General features: G+C 46.6%; 2 protein-coding genes across 2 annotated transcripts in view; one reads left to right on the top strand and one right to left on the bottom strand.

Annotated features, from left to right (window-relative positions):
• Positions 1 to 6884, bottom strand: part of LRRC17 (leucine rich repeat containing 17) — a 207408-nt gene extending 200524 nt beyond the window's left edge. The window contains exon 1 of the mRNA XM_085654021.1: positions 6729 to 6884. The gene's annotated coding sequence lies outside the window, so the exon portion shown is untranslated. The remainder of the gene's footprint in view (positions 1 to 6728) is intronic.
• Positions 1 to 16684, top strand: part of FBXL13 (F-box and leucine rich repeat protein 13) — a 1209524-nt gene that overhangs the window by 577719 nt on the left and 615121 nt on the right. The window contains exon 12 of the mRNA XM_085654020.1: positions 6659 to 6791. Coding sequence (XP_085510146.1) covers positions 6659 to 6791 — 133 coding nt within the window. The remainder of the gene's footprint in view (positions 1 to 6658; positions 6792 to 16684) is intronic.

The raw sequence follows: 16684 nt of genomic DNA, 5'->3' as shown, positions 1-16684 counted from the left end.
CCACACAGATGTTAGTGACTAATGCAAAATACCTAGGTAGGCCTGTTTTCGATCACAACGCATTGCTCCTACCACTCACCTGGGAAAGTCACCTATCGCTGGTCACAACTTAGAGGCTCCAGCTGACTGCCCTGGAAGAGCAATCCTTTAGCCGGGGGAGCTGATTGGATCTTTTCAGTGCATAGATCATAAGGCATACTGTACTAAGGAGCGCGTAGTGAGGGACAAGTTGGGTCTCTTGCTTGCATGTCTGATATGACAAGACTCAGTCACCACTTCCACATCTGCTATCTGACTCTCCCCGGGTAATATAGCATATTCTCAGGAAGCCATAAACACACACAGCATTCTGCACCCTCTATCAAGCATTGTATTGCTCCTCAGACTCTCCGCGGCGGCCTGGCGGTGCTGACTTCTTCTTCCAGATCACTATGCCAGTGGTGTCTGCCACGCAAAGGGCCTCTCTAGACTGCCTAATCACAGAGCAAGAAATCTGTAGAGCAATACGCGACTCCCCAGATTGCAAAATCTCAGGCATGGACGGACTGCCAAATTAATTTTACAAGACATATGAGGACCTACTGATGAGGACCTACTGTTCCCGAAGATGGCAGAACAACTGTGCAGTAGATGCCGGAATACTGCCACAATCTATGTGCGAGGCTGTTGTGATCCTTCTCCCCAGGGCAGGGTGCAACCACTTGAGGTCACCACTTAACAACCGCTGTCCATTTTGGACAGCGATTACATGATCCTAAGCAAAATCCTAGACGGCTGAAAGCAATGACCATCTTGGTCCACCCCTGCCAAAATGGCTTTATTCCCAGCATATTCACCTCCCTCAATATACAGAGGTTACACAGGCTTAGAGGAGGCGCCACCATGTTGGCCTTACTCAACCTGCATTGCTTTGGATTTAGAAAAGGTCTTTGGCATGCTGGATAGGGCCTACATGTTCAAAGTACTGCAAGGGTGGACCTGGGGGACAGGATGCTTAGGCTGGTCAGACTACTTTACACCAAACCAACAGCAAAAGTAAATATTGGTCAGCTGATCTCCGACCTATTCCTGGTGGACCTTGGCACACACCAGGGTGACATCTCTAGTCACTACTTTTTGCATTGGTGAGTGAGCCTTTAGATCATCACATCCGCCAATAGTGGAGAACCTGGGGCATCCAAGATAGATGATGAGACACACGCGGTCTCACTCTGCGTGGATGATGTCACGATATACTTCAGAGATATCTGTGAGGGAGTGCCCAACATTGTGCTCGTACTAGAGGCTTTCAGAGCTGCTTCAGAATTGGTAGTCAAATGGACTAAAACATTCCTGTTCCAACTGAATCCCACTTGACCCGTGCACATCAGTGATAAATGCCTACAAGATCAAGAGGGAACCCTCCCCATTCTGATACCTATGTATCAATATAGGTCATTTCAGCCACAACTTGTTGGACGGCAATCTAGTGAAGGCAATGTCTTCCCAGAGGCATCAAATCATGTGCTGGTGCTCTCTCTCCCCACGACAGTGCGGCACTGCGTTTCCCTCTCCAAGATGGTTATGTTGCAAAGACTTCTTTACTGTTTCACCCACTTGACTATCCCTGTACGCCATAGCATATTCCGCATGTTATACACCATGCTGGTATATTTGATCTGAACCAATGGGCGGTGTAGAGTTGTGCTGGCCAAGCTGCAACTACCCTAGAAACGGGGAAATCGATGAGACCTGTTATTTGAACATTACTACATAGCGGTACAACTCCATTGGTTAGCCTGTGGGCTGGATGGCTGTAACTTGTCTGAGATGGGCAAAGGTGACAGGCGGGGAGCCCTGACAATCGCTAGAGAACTATATCTCTCGAAATCAGAACTACCAAAGCCCTCAAACAAGCTGCTGAGGAAGGCCCACAGCTGCTGTCATGGTGCCCTCCCTGTGAGCCACCCCAACTGAAGCGTTATATTCTCCTGTGAATCTGCTCCAGAGCATTTGTATATTCTGGCAGACCACAGGGTGAGATGCTGCAGGGGCATGGGAGGAAATGAACATAAGTACCACAGGGGACTTGTTCCAGAGTAAAGCCCTAATCCCCTTTGATCTCTTGTCTGAGCAAACCGGTCTACCAACGGCACAGTTTCTAATGCACTAAAGCTTGATTTCAGAGCTGGAACACCTTTGGGGAATCTCTAACACTGAGCCATGTACCCATCATTTACTTCAGGTACTGTTCAGCATGGGAATAGGCCGGAAGCTTGTCTCCTGAATTAATAAAGCCATCACAACAGATCCTTAGATCCTTTGGTGGCACTCCGCCAGAATTGGTCCGCCCTCTAGGACAAAAAAACTGGGACAAAGCTCTTGCATATCCACATAGTCTGTCCCAATGCGCGATTTCAATACATACAGCACTACATGATGCACTACGTTTACATGATCCTGGCCCAGATTCACAGAATGTATCCATTGACGTCATCAGACTGTCCTCATTGCCACCCCTCACAAGCTTTGCCCTTTGACCCAGTCCTTTTGAACAGCAGAGTGTACAATTCTCTCCAAGACCACTGGTCGAAGTGAATTGAATTGCATAGAGAACTGTATACTAGGGCTCTAAATGTGATGAAAGATTGGAGGGGTGACGAATCGATTCCTTGATCCAGGCCTACTTCTGGTGAGACTCACAATCACAATGAGATGGAAGGCATTGCCCTTGCCTGGGGTCACTCTGTGGCAGGACACGGTGATCCAACGGGCAGAACCAGAGTCTATGTCACTGCATAGTGAGGAGGGGCCGAAGTCTTCGTAAATACCCTATTGTGTCTAAATGAGGCTACTTGAGCATGACACCTGAAAGGGTGGGTGAGGGCATTAAAATCCAACATATGGATTCCCAACACTGACCCGTGAAGGGTGCATGGTTGGTTCCGGTCTTTCCTGACTGAATATCCTGACTCTAGAGGACCAGCATATTTCCACTTTTTTGAATACTTCTATTAGGGCCACCCTTATATGCTGGACCTCCCACTCTTGCTTGAGTCGAGAAAGCCCCCCCCCCCATGTCCCCCTTATTTGTATACAACTACTTGATCCTCACATTCAAAAGGGATAGCAAAGACGACACCAGATCAGCCTAGTCTAGCCTTACCATCAATCCACTCCTCGAATTGTGCACCCCTCATTCGATGGCGCTCATTGCGCAATCATAGCATCCTACAGATGACACTTCATAGCTGGTGGCTATACACGCACAGTGAAACACACCCGCACTCAACACTCCCATGTTTTAAACCTCACATTTATAACATATGATCATGCTTGTTACCGTTTCTTGTTATACACTTTTTTTGTTACTGTATTACACACCTGCACCATACTTTTGCGTAATTACCGTACTAAATGATATATTGACACTTCCATGATGCCTGTCTGCTTTCCGCTTTAATGTTTATGTATGCAACTAAAAACGCAATCAAAATGGTTGGGGGAAAAAAGAATGGGGCAGGTGGAAAAAGAGGGACTAATTTACAACAAACCCCCCCTTCATTTGAACACTGGTGAAGCAATGTGGTCTTTGTTTTGAACTCTTACCAGGTGAATTCTGCCACTGCTACCTGGATTCTTAAGGTCCACGTGTCTACAGGACTGTGATTTGAAGGGTTGGAACCTCTTTTGACTGTTCTAAAAAAAAATGACTATTATTCCGAGGTAGGAGACTGCCCAGAAGTGAGACTCCACTCTAATATGTGACATTCACACCCGGGAAGTGAGACTTGGGGTGCCTTGAATTACACGTTCCTGGAAGCGCCATCACCAGTCAGAACTGACCTGATGCTGCACTCAGCAATTGCATAATTATCTACAATCCCTCATTCGGAGGTTGCACCCACCTTTGTTGCCATTGTACCCGCAGGAAAAACATGTGCTGCTTAGATCTCAAGGCCATAAATCTCGTGCATGCGCTTCAAAGGAAAGATTAAATGCACCATGATGTGAAATGTCCAAAGTGCCTTGTCGCAGCTTCGATGCACTGAGAGTTGTGCTGAGGACTCCAGACACACAGACATGCAAATCTAGGTTTTTAAGAGTTAAACCGTCTAACAGTTCCACCAGATGGACATTTGCTGTGCCTTTGCTTTGTTCTTTAGCTCTGGTCGAGGTACCTAGTTTTTCTCCAGTGATAAATGAATCGCAGTCTACAGAGAGACTCGGATTGCCGCTTTTCTTCTTACATGGAGAACAAGCTATCTCGCTCCACCATGTTGTTTGCATTAACAATTCCAGATGTGCTGCGTGGGGAGTAGTGAAGGGAGAGAAAACCGCAGGGCATGCTGTGCATACTCTGAGAAAGGGTCCCTACAACGGAAAGCAGTTCAGGGTACGTTATTGCAACTCACACCAGTCCAGCTCCAGAGCCACGTTACTCCCACGTGGACTGCCTGCGAGACACTCAAAATGCTCTCATGAGATACAAGTTGTAATATCTCAAAAAGAGACTCGGAGCCTGGAAAACGAATGAACGATTCCATGTGTCTACTAATTTTATCCGCCAGGGAGAAGACGCAGCAGTTTCTATATTACAGAGTATTACTGCAGGGGCGTAGCTTCGGAGGAAGGGAGGGGTGTTTGGCTACATGTGCTTTCAGTCGGGGATGGTGAGGTGACTGTCAGATTTTACCAGGAAGTTTTGCACAGACAAAAACACACACACACACTCTATCTCTCTGTGCTTTGAAAGTCTTCAAAAAATGTTGGTTATTTTACAAAATATTGTGTTTTCTCTCACTTACTACCCCTGCCAGTCCACGTTCGTCTCCTTTTCCACTGCCCCTTTAGCCTCTCTCATGTACTCTGCTTGTCATATAATGTATTTTAACATCGTATGCCAGCGTGATTGTTGGAAATTCTGAAGCTCACACCCCCCAATGTTACTGACTATTACTGGGAGTGACAGCAACAAACCAGGTTTTGGCAAACAGTGGTGGGCCATGAAGAAGAAACAACGGTGCTGGTTTGAGCACATCAGGCTATCAAATGCCTGCAGATACTTGGATGGGATGCAGATACTCTAATGCTCCGATGAGTCTTTTGACAGCTTCTATCCTTCACTGATTGGCATTCTGTTACACCACACACTGCAAAAAGCTGCTTCAGAGTGCTTACGACACAAGCATTTCCTGCAACCGTATGGTTTTAGCGCACATAATCTTTCATTGGCTGCATAATATGCAGATTTCACCCCAAAAATATTGTTTCTTGCTCAAACAGATCTTAGAATTCTAAAAAAAACGCTACACATCATGTCACACAGCGGCTGATACATTGCAAGATTAAATGGTCACCTTTTGGTTAAGGTTGCTGTATTCAGGTGTTGAACTGATTCTATTGAGGTGAAACGTTTGTCTAGAGGGCATTACATTGCTTTAATATGATAAAATAGTGAAACATGCCATAATTTGTTTTATCGCTATATAATTACCTCAACCCTATTGCATAGTTTGGTCCTTCATTTCTGCATAAAACCAATGACCCTGAAGAGAGCCAGCCATGACCAGAGGGAATAAAGACAGACTGCTGGTGTAGACATCCCTCCCACCACTGGGCCATTTCTCAGATTCTCATTCAACAATCACCCTTCCCTCGAAACCCCCTAGCCCCTACCCGCCCCAGCTCCCACCACCATATAGAATACTTAGATACAATACAGTACTCGCACTCCAGCTACTTTGTATTCGTTATGCACCCGAGTGCACGATTTTACAGTGAGCTACTACATCTGCAGTAACCCTTTGTAAGACATACTTTTAAATAAACAATACGTTTGATTAATTAGTCCCACTATGAACGAATTCTTCACCAATCTAATGTTAATTTGACACTGGACCGCGGAAAGATTGCAGGCGCTGTTTCAGTTCCCTGTGAGAGCAGGCGCAGGTCCCTGCGAACTGCTCCAAATTCACATAACAGAGCCAGGAGACGGAGTGAGTCTGAATGACCATAGATCAGGTCGCAAAAGCTGCACCAGAACATGAAACTCAAGCAATAATTACAGGCAATATATCCACCATCGGGGACAATTTGGCAGTTGTATTTGGATGGATGAGCAGGGCAAAAATGCTATGTTGTACCAGTCGGTCTATACAAATTATTAGTTCAAGCATACCTCCCAGCTGATTCCCATAGACTTGAACAGCGTCATCACCAGCCCGGAAAAACTCCCTCGCTCTCCAAAAAATGTGATGTCCGATTACTTAAATGGGATCACCCTCCAAAACCACTCTGCATCACCCTCGCCCGAGCCTTAAAAGGTTGAGATAAGGTTTAATGCTGTAACGAAATTAAATATTATCGGGGCAACTTTGTCCAGCAGTGTTTGCAATGCCCACAGCTGATCCCAGATACAATGCAGATCGCCAGAGGTCGCTTAACCATTTTCTACTCTAACTTACGTTTGCCCTATAATTCAAAAGTACACTGGGCAAAGCCCTATTTAAATAAACTCGGTGTGTGCGTACTGAATGGAATTAGAATTGCTTCGCTCCAGTAACAGCCGCGTTTTGCCATCCTCTAGTGCTGTTCTGGCTAGAGAATCCCGCGCTGCCTGGCCTTGTAGCGACTTGGCGCGCAGCACTGTTATCTGCTTTGTTTCTCTCCCCTGCAGATGCCTCCCGAACCTGCAGTACCTCAGCCTGGCCCACTGCCGGAAGTTCACGGATAAAGGGTTACAGTACCTGGCCACGGGGGGGAAAGGCTGCCGGAAGCTCATCTACCTGGACCTGTCGGGCTGCACCCAGGTTAGTGGCCGCGGTGCGTGCGCGCGCGCCTGCCTCTCAGCCGGAGCACTGGGGCCGCACCGCCGTGCTCGCAGAGCCAGCCCCCCGAAGGCTTCTCTCTCCTAGGTTTTAAGTTACAAGACCCCAGCTGCTTACACTTTGAGCAGGCAGGCCGAGCGCTGGACGGGCTTGGCTCCCTTCCAGCCTAGTGTCACATCTCTAAACACTGCAGTGCGCGCGCTTAAGACTCGCGTGTGTTCATTCTCTGCTGCTTCTGGTAGCTGGAGTTCATGCCGTATAAAATCTAAAATAGAAACTCCCACAACACTGCTTTTTCTGTCTTAAGAGAGACGGCAAACTTCCTAGAAACTTCTTTGACCTACGGAGTACGGACTACATAGTGGTTGTAAGTACTTGCTTCACATGAACAGGAGCTTTACTCCTATTTAGTTGGTTTAATTATTCAGGGCTGCTAGTGGGTCTTTCAAGTTGGACCCGTGTCATATGTGACGCCTTCAGCGCATCTTGACGATTCAATCAACTGGAAATTGCATTGTGGAGCTTTTGTTTTTGCTTTCCTTATTGCCAGTGCTGGGCATGGTGAAAAGGCGTGTACCCTGTTCTTAGTGCCTGACTTCATGTGAAACTAGTATCCTGACTTATTTTGATTCTGGTATTCCACTATTATAGCGAATACGCAGAAGCCAAGGCCTGTCTCTGGTAAACAAGGTCTAGAAACTGTTCTGTGACAAGGAGGGGCACACCTGCGTATCCTACAATGAACCTTGAACTGCTGTCCGTTACCCTGAGGGCATTACATTGTATTGTATTGTAATTGCATTTGTTTAGCGCTTACTACCCCTGACGAGGCGTCGAAGCGCTTTTATGCTATGAGATTGGAGCCATCACTTTGCACAAAGGCTGTGTTTGGAGACGTTTGAAAGGGAACCACCCAAGCCAGTTCTGAAACCTCAGACAGTGGATATACATCTCCTGTCGGGTAAATGCATCCATATACAGGTGAGACTGAGTCAGCCATCTGTAGGTGGCAGTTCAAATTATACTCATAGCCTTACTGATCGTAGTTGGTCAGTCGAGGGTTCATGTGAAATTAAGTTGTGTTCGCTTTAGACTTCTGATTGCACATGCATGCATAGTGCAAACAAAAACCCAACAAGCACAAGTTTGAATCACAGTTGGCATTCACAAAAGAAATGTGAAGAACTGAATGTGAGTTGAGCTTATGACAAAGGAAGTGCCAGGACCTCTGGCAAGAGCAAGCATGCTGCTGCTTGCTGTGCCACTGTCCTCCCTCACAGTATGGCTTGTCACCCCCAAGAGAAGCATCACATTATTGCATGCCTGCCTTTCGCCCTTATGTTGCTGCTGTTGAGTTGTTCCTCAGTATATTGGCCAGAAAGGACCCCTGGCTCCTGTCCATTGCCTCGCGCATTTTAATCTTAGACAGGAACCTTGCAAGTGGTCTTAAGAGTGAGGGCTGTGGGCTGCTCTCATGCCCTTCACAGGAGACTGGAGGAGACTGCCCACTTTGTCTTCCTGTATATTGGTATCTGCTCCTCAGCGTGATGAGTGTTGGGTGTTTCTTTGACATTGCAGGGCTCTGAGTAGGTGGAGGCCTCAGATCCATTAGGCAGGTATCAGAGCAGAATTAAGCCCGGCAGCTTATACACCAATTGGGACAGGGGTCATAGGTAAGGGAGATGATTTAAAAACCAAGGATTTAGTTGCGCACACTTTTTAATGAGTAAAACGCCAAAATGAAACATGAGGCTAATAAATGCAGAATTATGCCATCTATAAAAAAACATTGGCCAACATTAAACATACAGTTGATATTTATAGTTTTGCTCGCAATTGTTTTCTGCTTCGCTGCGACAACGTCATCCAGAGACAGCCATGACAGGTTTCGCCCTGAAGCTTTTTTAAGGATCACAAACCAATTACTCCAATATGTAGTTGTAACAGGATAGAATCTAGCTTAGGTTTGTCCAAAGAATATTTGGTCTCTCTTCAAGCAACAAGTCATCCAGAATATATAAACAAGAAAATCAAAGTGAATCACATCAATAATGTACTAAGAATAATAATGCAAACAAAAGGAGATGATGAATGGAGTGCTGAAACTTTTAAGACACCCACCCCCAGTCACAGATCTGGGTTGAATCCATCATCATTCTTTAGCTCACTTCGCCACTTCAGTTCAGACCCAGCTATATGCAACTCAATCTTGACCCTGTGCCTCATGGGAACAGTCCAGCCCGAACTGCCAAGCCAGGTCCTCATTGAACTGGAAATAAGCCTCCTGGGACCGGTTTTGGTGTAACACCCCTCATCAGCCAGGCTAGCCTGAATCCAGTGGCAAAGTGAACAAGGGACCCAGGTCTGATCATACCATGCCAACTTGGGGTGAACAAAGCAAACACAAGGAGATGATGGACGGAGTGCTGAAACTTTTCAGACAATCACCCCCAGTCACAGATCTGGGTTGAATCCATCAGCATTCTTTAGCTCACTTCCCCACCTCAGTTCAGACAAAGCTATATGCAAATCAGTCTTGACCCTTTGCCTCATGGGAACAGTCCAGCTCCAACTGCCAGGCCAGGTCTTCCCAGAACCGGTAACAATCATCCTGGGACCGATTTCGGGGTAACACCCCCCATCAGTCAGGCTACCTTGAATCCAGTGGCAAAGTGAGCAAGGGACCCACGTCTCGGCATACCCTGCCAACTTTGGGCAAATAAAGCAAACACAAGGAGATGATGGACGAAGTGCTGAAACTTTTCAGACACCCACTCCCAGTCACTGATTTGGGTTGAATCCATCATCATTCTTTAGCTCACTTCACTACCTCAGTTCATACCCACCTATATGCAAATCAGTCTTGACCTTGTGCCTTATGGGAACAGTACAGCCCAAACTGCCGAGCCAGGTCTTACCTGAACTGGAAACAAGCATCCTGGGACCGGTTTCGGGTAACACCCCTCATAAGTCAGGCTAGCCTGAATCCAGTGGCAAAGTGAACAAGGGACCCACGTCTGAGCATACCCTGCAAACTTGGGGCTAACAAAGCAAACACGAGGAGATGATGGACGGAGTGCTGAAACCTTTCAGACAATCAACCCCAGGCACATATCTGGGTTGAATCCATCATCATTCTTTAGCTCACTTCGCCACCTCAGTTCAGACCCAGCTATGTGCAAATCAGTCTTGACCCTGTGTCTCATGGGAACAGTCCAGCCCGAACTGCCAAGCCAGGTCTTCCCTGAACTGGAAACAAGCATCCTGGCACCAGTTTCGTGGTAATACCCCTCATCAGCCAGGCTAGCTTGAATCCAGTGGCAAAGTGAGCACCCGACCCATGTCTGGGCATACCCTGCCAACTTAGGGCGAACAAGGCAAACACAAGGAGATGATGGATAGAGTGCTGAAACTTTTCAGACACTCACCCCCAGTCACAGATCTGGGTTGAATCCATCATCATTCTTTAGCTAACCTCTCCACCTCAGTTGATATCCAGCTATGTGCAAATTAGTCTTGACCCTGGCTTAATGACAACTGTCCAGCCGGAACTGCCAAGCCAGGTTTTCCCTGAACTGGAAACGAGCATCCTGGGACCGGTTTCGTGGTAATACCCCTCATCAGCCAGGCTAGCTTGAATCTAGTGGCAAAGTGAGCACGGGACCCACGTCTGGGCATACCCTGCCAACTTAGGGCGAACAAAGCCAACACAAAGAGATGATGGACGGAGTGCTGAAACTTTTTAGACACTCACCCCTAGTCACACATCTGGGTTGAATCCATCATCATTCTTCAGCTCACTCCGCCACCTCAGTTCAGACCTAGCTATATGCAGATCAGTCTTGACCCTGTGCCTCATGGGAACAGTCCAGCCCGAATTGCCAAGCCAGGCCTTCCCTGAACCGGAAACATGCATCCTGGGACCTGTTTCGGGGTAACACCCCTCATCAGCCAGGCTAGCTTGAATCCAGTGACAAAATGAGCACGGGACCCACGTCTGGGCATACCCTGCCAACTTTTGGCAAACAAAGCAAACACAAGGAGATGATGGATGGAGTGATGAAACTTTTCAGACACTCCCCCCCCCAGTCAGAGATCTGGGTTGAATCTATCATCATTCTTTAGCTCACTTCCCCACCTCAGTTCAGACCCAGTGAAATGCAAATCAGTCTTGACCCTGTGCCTCATGGGAACAGTCCAGCCCGAACTGCCCAGCCTGGTATTCCCTGAACCGGAAACAAGCATCCTGGGACCGGTTTCGGGGTAACACCCCTCATCAGCCAGGCTTTCTTGAATCCAGTGGCAAAGTGAGCAAGGAACCCATGTCTGGGCATACCCTGCCAACTTAGGGCGAACAAGGCAAACACAAGGAGATGATGGATGGAGTGCTTAAACTTTTCAGACACCCCCCCCCAGTCAGAGATCTGGGTTGAATCTATCATCATTCTTTAGCTAACCTCTCCACCTCAGTTGAGATCCAGCTATGTACAAATCAGACTTGACCCAGGCTTAATGACAACTCTCCAGCCGGAACTGCCAAGCCAGGTTTTCCTTGAACTGGAAACAAGCATCCTGGGACCGGTTTCGTGGTAATACCCCATATCAGCCAGGCTATCTTGAATCCAGTGGCAAAGTGAGCACGGGACCCACGTCTGGGCATACCCTGCCAACTTAGGGCGAACAAAGCCAACACAAGGAGATGATGGCCGGAGTGCTGAAACGTTTTAGACACTCACCCCTAGTCACACATCTGGGTTGAATCCATCATCATTCTTCAGCTCACTCCGCCACCTCAGTTCAGACCTAGCTATATGCAAATCAGTCTTGACCTTGTGCCTTATGGGAACAGTCCAGCCTGAATTGCCAAGCCAGGTCTTCCCTGAACCGGAAACATGCATCCTGGGACCTGTTTCGGGATAACACCCCCCATCAGCTAGGCTAGCTTGAATCCAGTGGCAAAGTGAGCACGGGACCCATGTCTGGGCATACCCTGCCAACTTAGGGCAAACAAAGCTAACACAAGGAGATGATGGACGGAGTGCTGAAACTTTTTAGACACTCACCCCTAGTCACACATCTGGGTTGAATCCGTCATCATTATTGAGCTCACTTCGCCATCTCAGTTTAGACCTAGCTATATGCAAATCAGTCTTGACCCTGTGCCTCATGGGAACAGTCCAGCCCGAACCGCAAGCCAGGTCCTCCCTGAACCGGAAACAAGCATCCTGGGACAGATTTCCAGGTAACACCCCTCATCAGTCAGGCTACTTTGAATCCAGTGGCAAAGTGAGCACGGGACCCATGTCTGGGCATACCCTGCCAACTTAGGGCAAACAAAGCTAACACAAGGAGATGATGGACGGAGTGCTGAAACTTTTTAGACACTCACCCCTAGTCACACATCTGGGTTGAATCCGTCATCATTATTTAGCTCACTTCGCCACCTCAGTTCAGACCTAGCTATATGCAAATCAGTCTTGACCCTGTGCCTCATGGGAACAGTCCAGCCCGAACCGCAAGCCAGGTCCTCCCTGAACTGGAAACTAGCATCCTGGGACAGATTTCCCGGGTAACACCCCTCATCAGTCAGGCTACTTTGAATCCAGTGGCAAAGTGAGCAAGGGACCCACGTCTGGGCATACCCTGCCAACTTTTGTCAAACAAAGCAAACACAAGGAGATGATGGACGGAGTGCTGAAACTTTTCAGACACCCACTCTCAGATTTGGGTTGAGTCCATCATCATCCTTTAGCTCACTTCGCTACCTCACTTCATACCCACCTATATGCAAATCAGTCTTGACCTTGTGCCTCATGGGAACAGTCCAACCCAAACTGCCGAGCCAGGTCTTCCCTGAACTGGAAACAAGCCTCCTGGGACCGGTTTCGGGGTAACACCCCTCATCAGCCAGGCTAGCCTGAATCCAGTGGCAAAGTGAACAAGGGACCCACGTCTGGGCATACCCAGTCAACTTAAGGCAAACAAAGCAAACGCAAGGAGATTATGGACGGGGTGCGGAAACCTTTCAGACACTCACCCCCAGTCACAGATCTGGGTTGAATCCATCATCATTCTTTAGCTCACTTGGCCACCTCAGTTCCGACCCAGCTATATGCAAATCAGTCTTGACCCTGTGCCTCATGGGAACAGTCCAGCCCGAACTACCCAGCCTGGTATTCCCTGAACCGGAAACAAGCATCCTGGGACCGGTTTCGGGGTAACACCCCTCATCAGCCAGGCTTTCTTGAATCCAGTGGCAAAGTGAGCAAGGAACCCACGTCTTGGCATACCCTGCCAACTTAGGGCAAACAAAGCAAATACAAGGAGATGATGGATGGAGTACTGAAATGTTTCAGAAACTGGCCCTCAGTTACATATCTGGGTTGAATCCATCATTATTCTTTAGCTCACTTCGCCACCTCAGGTCAGACCCAGCTATATGCTAATCAGTCTTGACCCTGTTACGAGAAGATGAACAGCACACACTTATTTCCAAACACAAATCAATTTACTGAGATCATTATTCTCATTAAGTAAAATACACGAAATTTCATGGAGACATGTATTCATTTTTTTGATAATTCTTTATTCTTTGTATTCTTCACGGTGAATCCACGCGTTTCATCCCTTCACGGGACTTCTTCAGGGCTACAAAACATAAATAACATATATACATTTAAAACCACAATGTAATATACAACTTCCTAAAGCATTTACACATCCACATGTTACAATATACAGTACTATCTGAATTCAAGATGGGCATTAGAGCTCCAGTCATCGAGTACACAATGACTGGCAGCATGTTTATATACGAAAAGTGCAATATCAAATAGCAAAACTGTACATAAGGTGGGGGAAGAGAGCAAGGGGAGAGCATAATTCATACTGAAAAATGTAGGTTCCAGTTGTGACACTAGAGCAATAATTACCCCAGTCATGTGATGCTTTCTTACAATGGCGTATTATCTCCAAGGTTTAAAAACATAGAATGCTGGTTCTAAAAAGAAACAGAGTAGCCATGCATAAGCATATCTTTCCAAACTTAATAAATGAGTTGGTGCTCATTATACTGCATTTTACAGTGAACTAGATTGCTAGTTAGCATACCTGCTTAATTAATAGATGATTAATGGGTCCAGTACTTCCAAAACAAGCTATTCTTTTTTCGATATTTCAGACCAATGTTGGCCACCGCATCTAAAGTGACATGGTGTATAATCAGAGCAGGCAGAGTAGTCAATGTGACTTTTGTTAAGCCTTGCCCTATACACTAGAGACTGGGTACAAAAAAAAAAACCTGTCTTCAGGACTAGCAACATTAGTGATAATTTAAATTAGAAAAATCAGTATGAATTATAAAAAGCCATACAAATTATGCATTCAGGCAATATCTCAAAAATGTATATAAGGATCTAAAGCACATCGATATACTTTGTCATAATGCAGGCCCCAAATCAAACCCAACAAAAGGTCCACATCCAGTGAATGTGGCATCAATATCCAACTTTAGTTAATGACTGCATAAGTCTAGGCATGTTAATAATTTTATATTGGTACCCTTATACGTTCGATCATAAAGCGCATTTTATTCAACTCTCTAATAATGAACCTATACCAATCTGATCTGATCTAATACTTCTTTCCATTCAAATTATGTGAGGTACACTTAATTTTATTTAGTTGCTAATGACAGTGTATGTGAAAATAGACAAGCAGTTTGTGCTGTTTAACATAACTAACCAGGTTTCTGACAATGGCATTGCCCCATAAGCAATATATAAGAATATTAGCAAGTATCCCTGTAGAGCGATATGCCAAAATAAGCCCATACACCTAGTCACATCCTCTGCAGTTAAGTGTATTCAGGCTTGATACATGTATCTATTATACTTATTAGGCTAGAGTAACATCCTTTTTAGGTCTCGCTGAGTCAGCGCGCATGCGCTACTCGGAGAGACTTTAGTAGGTGAGTTTTCAAAGTGCTGCTGGCTGGCGACAAGCTTGCGTTCACGCGAGCGTGCACGTGTGATCTGCCAGCCTTCAGCGCCATCTGTCTTTCCTCTTGCTTGCTCCCTGCCTCCCCTCCACCCCCGCCTTCGTGCTTACAAGCATTCAGGTTTCTCCCAGTGGGTGCATCTCCGCCTGTTTTTTTCAGAATAGGGCGCTGTGCGGTCAGGTGACTGGCACTCTCCACAAAGGACCAGTCGTCCACAAAAAGTTCTTATCTGGAAAAAGTGGTCCGCCATTGCGAGCGAACCAGGGCACATTTCAAAGCCTGAACTGAGTGCTGTGTTTTCGATCTAAAGGTTTTAGATTTTACTGCATGCATAGGCCCTAACACCCCACCCCTCTATCCTGATATATTGCGCTATTGTCATCTCTTCAAACTCCGGAAGATGCAATTATTACCATCTGAAAGGTAATTAGTTAACATTTTCAAAGGCTCAGGCTCGACATTTCACGCAGTGTGCAGCATATTACCTATTTTCATATTTTTGAGCTGTTATCTATTGGCCGTGGGTATGGGTGAAAGGGGTTGTATTCCATAGTTCTTTGAAGAGTTGACTTTACAGTTGTTTCGGGTCAAGAAAAGGCTTTTTTAGGCGAATTTCCATAGAAAGTTATACTCCAAAGGAGCAGGAGCCAATTATAGTAGCGTAAATCTTGCTGGGGAAACAAAGGTGCGTATGTAGCAATCGTGACCACTCATGAGCCACACCGATTTACCTGCCAGAAATAGTTGTGTTAAAGGCCCACAGGCACTATTGTTAACAGATGTGCCCAGGTGCTGTTAAACGTGTGGTCTGGGCACACGTGTTTATGTTCCTTTATTAATTGCCTGCAATGGTTTTCAGCGTCAACGGATGTTGTAGAAACCCATGCAATTAGATACCTTGTGTTCTGAAAGTTTATGTTGAAATGTCTGTTTTTTCAGTGAACAGTTACCATGTGAGTAAGGGTTTTTGGTTCATCTTTGTCGAGTACCTGCATGCCAGAAACTCGACAAGGAAGAGACCCAAACAGGACAAATATGCCTGTCATTATTGGATGCCTTTGAAAATGCACATCTGTGATTTTTAGGTCGAGCCTAGAGCAGCGCATGCGCTGTTGCCTGATTTTAGTAACTGGCTTTTCAAAGTGCTACCAAAGGCTGGCTTTTCCCGGCCACCAGCGTGCGGTTACGCGCAGCGTGAACGTGCACAGGAGCCATCTGGCTTTCGTAATGGCTCATTAAGCCTTACAGCACCTGAACCATGCTCCTCCACCCCCTCTCTCTCTACTCTCACGTGTCTTTAAATCTTTGTCTTATAGCTGTATTTGAGTCTGCTTAGCTGGCAGCTGGCATAGCCGCCCGTCTATCTTAACAGCTGCATGTCTTTTTAGGTCTCGCTGTGTCAGCACGCATGCGCTGCTCGGACAGACTTTAGTAGGTGATTTAGTAGGTGAGTTTTCAAAGTGCTGCTGACTGGCGACAAGCTTGCATTCACACGAGCGTGCACGTGCGAACCGCCAGGCTTCAGCGCCATCTGTCTTTCCTCTTGCTTGCTCCGTGCATCCGCCCCTCCCCCCGCCTTTGCGCTTACAAGCGTTCGGAATTCTCCCAGTGGGTGCATCTCCGTCAGGCAATATCACGCCCACCTTAAATGTATCTTCCATCGCTGCCTCAACGTGCTTTCTCTTTCCACAAACTCAATGTTTGTGTTCCTTTATTTTGAGATGCTTTTAGTATTACTGTTTTGTGACTTAAGGAACATTAAGGAAATGTTACCGTGAAACTGGACAACGTTCACAGTGTTTATTTCTGATCGCAGCGGCTGCTTCATGTCCGTTGCACCATTCAGGGAGTCCTTTCGTTGGCGCTTTCATGAGGA

Source organism: Triturus cristatus, chromosome 4_1 (genome assembly GCF_964204655.1).
Source record: "Triturus cristatus chromosome 4_1, aTriCri1.1, whole genome shotgun sequence".
NCBI lineage: Eukaryota > Metazoa > Chordata > Amphibia > Caudata > Salamandridae > Triturus > Triturus cristatus.
Note: the sequence above shows the minus strand (reverse complement) of the source record. Positions and strands in the feature narration are given on the sequence as shown.